Source organism: Staurois parvus, unplaced genomic scaffold (assembly GCF_062004578.1).
Source record: "Staurois parvus isolate SC_StPar_1 unplaced genomic scaffold, SC_StPar_1.0 ptg002967l, whole genome shotgun sequence".
NCBI lineage: Eukaryota > Metazoa > Chordata > Amphibia > Anura > Ranidae > Staurois > Staurois parvus.
Window position 1 is genome coordinate 95,001 of NW_028320763.1, and position 5,467 is coordinate 100,467.

Below are 5,467 nucleotides of genomic sequence, written 5' to 3' on the forward strand. Positions count from 1 at the left end.
TCTCAGACATCACACATAGAGAAGGGATCTCAGACATCACACATAGGGAAGAAGGGATCTCAGACATCACACATAGAGAAGAAGGGATCTCAGACATCACACATAGGGAAGAAGGGATCTCAGACATCACACATAGAGAAGAAGGGATCTCAGACATCACACATAGAGAAGAAGGGATCTCAGACATCACACATAGGGAAGAAGGGATCTCAGACATCACACATAGGGAAGAAGGGATCTCAGACATCACAGATAGGGAAGAAGGGATCTCAGACATCACACATAGAGAAGGGATCTCAGACATCACACATAGGGAAGAAGGGATCTCAGACATCACACATAGAGAAGAAGGGATCTCAGACATCACACATAGGGAAGAAGGGATCTCAGACATCACACATAGGGAAGAAGGGATCTCAGACATCACACATAGAGAAGGGATCTCAGACATCACACATAGAGAAGAAGGGATCTCAGACATCACACATAGGGAAGAAGGGATCTCAGACATCACACATAGAGAAGAAGGGATCTCAGACATCACACATAGGGAAGAAGGGATCTCAGACATCACACATAGGGAAGAAGGGATCTCAGACATCACACATAGGGAAGAAGGGATCTCAGACATCACACATAGAGAAGGGATCTCAGACATCACACATAGGGAAGAAGGGATCTCAGACATCACACATAGGGAAGAAGGGATCTCAGACATCACACATAGAGAAGAAGGGATCTCAGACATCACACATAGAGAAGAAGGGATCTCAGACATCACACATAGAGAAGGGATCTCAGACATCACACATAGGGAAGAAGGGATCTCAGACATCACACATAGGGAAGAAGGGATCTCAGGCATCACACATAGAGAAGAAGGGATCTCAGACATCACACATAGGGAAGAAGGGATCTCAGACATCACACATAGGGAAGAAGGGATCTCAGACATCACACATAGAGAAGAAGGGATCTCAGACATCACACATAGGGAAGAAGGGATCTCAGACATCACACATAGGGAAGAAGGGATCTCAGACATCACACATAGCGAAGAAGGGATCTCAGACATCACACATAGAGAAGAAGGGATCTCAGACATCACACATAGGGAAGAAGGGATCTCAGACATCACACATAGCGAAGAAGGGATCTCAGACATCACACATAGGGAAGAAGGGATCTCAGACATCACACATAGAGAAGAAGGGATCTCAGACATCACACATAGAGAAGAAGGGATCTCAGACATCACACATAGAGAAGAAGGGATCTCAGACAAAACACATAGGGAAGAAGGGATCTCAGACATCACACATAGGGAAGAAGGGATCTCAGACATCACACATAGGGAAGAAGGGATCTCAGACATCACACATAGGGAAGAAGGGATCTCAGACATCACACATAGGGAAGAAGGGATCTCAGACATCACACATAGGGAAGAAGGGATCTCAGACATCACACATAGGGAAGAAGGGATCTCAGACATCACACATAGGGAAGAAGGGATCTCAGACATCACACATAGGGAAGAAGGGATCTCAGACATCACACATAGGGAAGAAGGGATCTCAGACATCACACATAGAGAAGAAGGGATCTCAGACATCACACATAGCGAAGAAGGGATCTCAGACATCACACATAGGGAAGAAGGGATCTCAGACATCACACATAGGGAAGAAGGGATCTCAGACATCACACATAGGGAAGAAGGGATCTCAGACATCACACATAGAGAAGAAGGGATCTCAGACATCACACATAGAGAAGAAGGGATCTCAGACATCACACATAGGGAAGAAGGGATCTCAGACATCACACATAGCGAAGAAGGGATCTCAGACATCACACATAGGGAAGAAGGGATCTCAGACATCACACATAGAGAAGGGATCTCAGACATCACACATAGAGAAGAAGGGATCTCAGACATCACACATAGCGAAGAAGGGATCTCAGACATCACACATAGGGAAGAAGGGATCTCAGACATCACACATAGCGAAGAAGGGATCTCAGACATCACACAAGCTTTCATCTTTCATTTCATAGAAATCAATAAATTCATCCCCACGTTGATTGAAGATCACCGCCGAGACTTTCTGCAGAGTCCAGAGAGGAGGAAGGGATCTCATGGAATGTGTCAGAATTACAAATACAAAATTCATCACTAATGATACAAATCTGTAACCTGAACTCTTCTAGCTGGAGCTCTTCCCATATACCCGAGGAGTTCCGGAATATTCCTCACTTCACGTCAATGGCGGCTACGTTGCCACATCTCAGAACTGGCAGGGAGGATTTTCCAGAATTTGCAGCAATAAAAATCCCAGAGACCTGCCTAAGTACAAAGATATCTGTGGTATTGGATGTGAGGGCGCCGACCCGATCATTACTATAGAGCCACCCGTCTGTGCATGGCTTTATAAAGGGGGACAGTCCACTGATGAGACACAGAATACGGGAGGGTTAGGAGGACCCTGGTCATAAGAGCTTACAATCTAAACTACAAGAGGGTTAGGGGGGCCCTGCTCATAGTAGCTTACCATCTAAAATACAAGAGGGGTAGGGGGGCCCTGCTCACAGGAGCTTACCATCTAAAATACAAGAGGGTTAGGGGGGCCCTGCTCATAGGAGCTTACCATCTAAAATACAAGAGGGTTAGGGGGGCCCTGCTCATAGGAGCTTACCATCTAAAATACAAGAGGGGTAGGGGGGCCCTGCTCATAGGAGCTTACCATCTAAAATACAAGAGGGGTAGGAGGGTCCTGCTCATAGGAGCTTACCATCTAAAATACAAGAGGGGTAGGGGGGCCCTGCTCATAGGAGCTTACCATCTAAAATACATGAGGGCTAGGGGGGCCCTGCTCATAGGAGCTTACCATCTAAAATACATGAGGGCTAGGGGGGCCCTGCTCATAGGAGCTTACCATCTAAAATACAAGAGGGGTACGAGGGCCCTGCTCCGGAGATATCCCCCATAATAGAAGCTGGTCCTAAAACCCTCATCTACTCCAGCAGTATTCAGCGAGAACACAGATATCTATTGCTGGAGATGTGATGCCGAGTGCTGGGAACATATATCCTGTATATTGGTTAGTGACCAGAATAGACCAAAGTGTGACCCATCATTTCTGATTGGCTGACACTTCTACCGGTATTAGCTCTGGTCACACGGCGTAGACATGTTTACTGCTGATAACACACGCTACACAGCCAGTCACGTGCCGAAAACATCACCCGCCACATGTGTACAATCCATCAGCTTCAGATGTTTTTAACATGCCGACAAGACCCTGTAATACTAGAAGACCCCACACGGCACTGCCCGGAGGTATGTGACCACCACGACCCCCATTATATAACAGTCACTGCCTTCACAGAGGAGAACAAAAAAATAAAAAAATATATATATAGATCTGTAATAATATATACACACACATACATACACACACACATACATACATACACACACACACATACATACATACATACATACACACACACACACACACATACATACACACATACATACATACATACATACACACACACACACACATACATACATACATACACACATACATACACACATACATACATACACACATACATACATACATACACACATACATACACACATACATACATACATTCATACATACATACACACATACATACACACACACATACATACATACATTCATACATACATACATACACACACACACACACATACATACATACACACATACATACACACATACATACATACATACACACATACATACATACATACATACATACATACATACATACATTTATGCTGTTTATGGTGTCGCTCCCTTGTATCTCTATCTATCCATCTACATATATATTAACATTGTAACTGTTACAACTACCAATATATATATATAAGGAATGTAATAAATAAAATCGGTTCTATTGTACAGGAATACGATCACTACTCTCTCCTACACATCCATGTATTTATTGGAGGAGGTCACTTTCTCGAGGGGTAATGAATTGGGGCTCGCACCTCCCAGCCCTCGATGTGGGACTGCAGTTGCTCCAAGGCCTCCAACTTCTCCATCTGTCTTTTGGTTTCATTGATGTTGGTACAGACGGTCTTCATGGCCTGTAGGGCGCTCTGGACAGGTTGGTGGTCCGAGTGTTTGGTGGGCGTTCTCTTTGCCAGCTCCTATGGGTAAGAAACATGCATGAGATTGGAAGGCAGAGAAGTGATAATGAGATGTTTTCTCTATGATTGGGAGAATTTCTGATGTGACGTGTCTACAACCACTGCAACAATATATTATATACAATGTATCCACTGTATGTACAACCACTGAACAATATATTATATACAATGTATCCGCTGTATGTACAACCACTGCAACAGTATATTATATACAATGTATCCGCTGTATGTACAACCACTGAACAATATATTATATACAATGTATCCGCTGTATGTACAACCACTGAACAATATATTATATACAATGTATCCGCTGTATGTACAACCACTGAACAATATATTATATACAATGTATCCGCTGTATGTACAACCACTGCAACAATATATTATATACAATGTATCCGCTGTATGTACAACCACTGAACAGTATATTATATACAATGTATCCGCTGTATGTACAACCACTGCAACAATATATTATATACAATGTATCCGCTGTATGTACAACCACTGCAACAATATATTATATACAATGTATCCGCTGTATGTACAACCACTGAACAGTATATTATATACAATGTATCCGCTGTATGTACAACCACTGAACAATATATTATATACAATGTATCCACTGTATGTACAACCACTGAACAGTATATTATATACAAGGTATCCACTGTATGTACAACCACTGAACAATATATTATATACAATGTATCCACTGTATGTACAACCACTGCAACAATATATTATATACAATGTATCCGCTGTATGTACAACCACTGCAACAATATATTATATACAATGTATCCACTGTATGTACAACCACTGAACAATATATTATATACAATGTATCCACTGTATGTACAACCACTGAACAATATATTATATACAATGTATCCGCTGTATGTACAACCACTGAACAATATATTATATACAATGTATCCGCTGTATGTACAACCACTGCAACAATATATTATATACAATGTATCCGCTGTATGTACAACCACTGAACAGTATATTATATACAATGTATCCGCTGTATGTACAACCACTGAACAATATATTATATACAATGTATCCGCTGTATGTACAACCACTGAACAGTATATTATATACAATGTATCCGCTGTATGTACAACCACTGAACAGTATATTATATACAATGTATCCGCTGTATGTACAACCACTGAACAGTATATTATATACAATGTATCCGCTGTATGTACAACCACTGAACAGTATATTATATACAAT

The 5,467-nt window shown here is 41.8% G+C and overlaps 1 protein-coding gene across 1 annotated transcript in view; it reads right to left on the reverse strand.

The window, feature by feature from the left end:
- LOC149428789 (phosphatidylinositol 3,4,5-trisphosphate-dependent Rac exchanger 1 protein-like) overlaps nt 1-4,211 on the reverse strand; it is a 97,747-nt gene extending 93,536 nt beyond the window's left edge. The window contains exon 1 of the mRNA XM_089666997.1: nt 4,049-4,211. Within this exon, the coding sequence (XP_089523123.1) occupies nt 4,049-4,144 (96 nt within the window). The 5' untranslated portion in view covers nt 4,145-4,211. The remainder of the gene's footprint in view (nt 1-4,048) is intronic.
- Between the last annotated feature and the right edge of the window lie 1,256 nt (nt 4,212-5,467).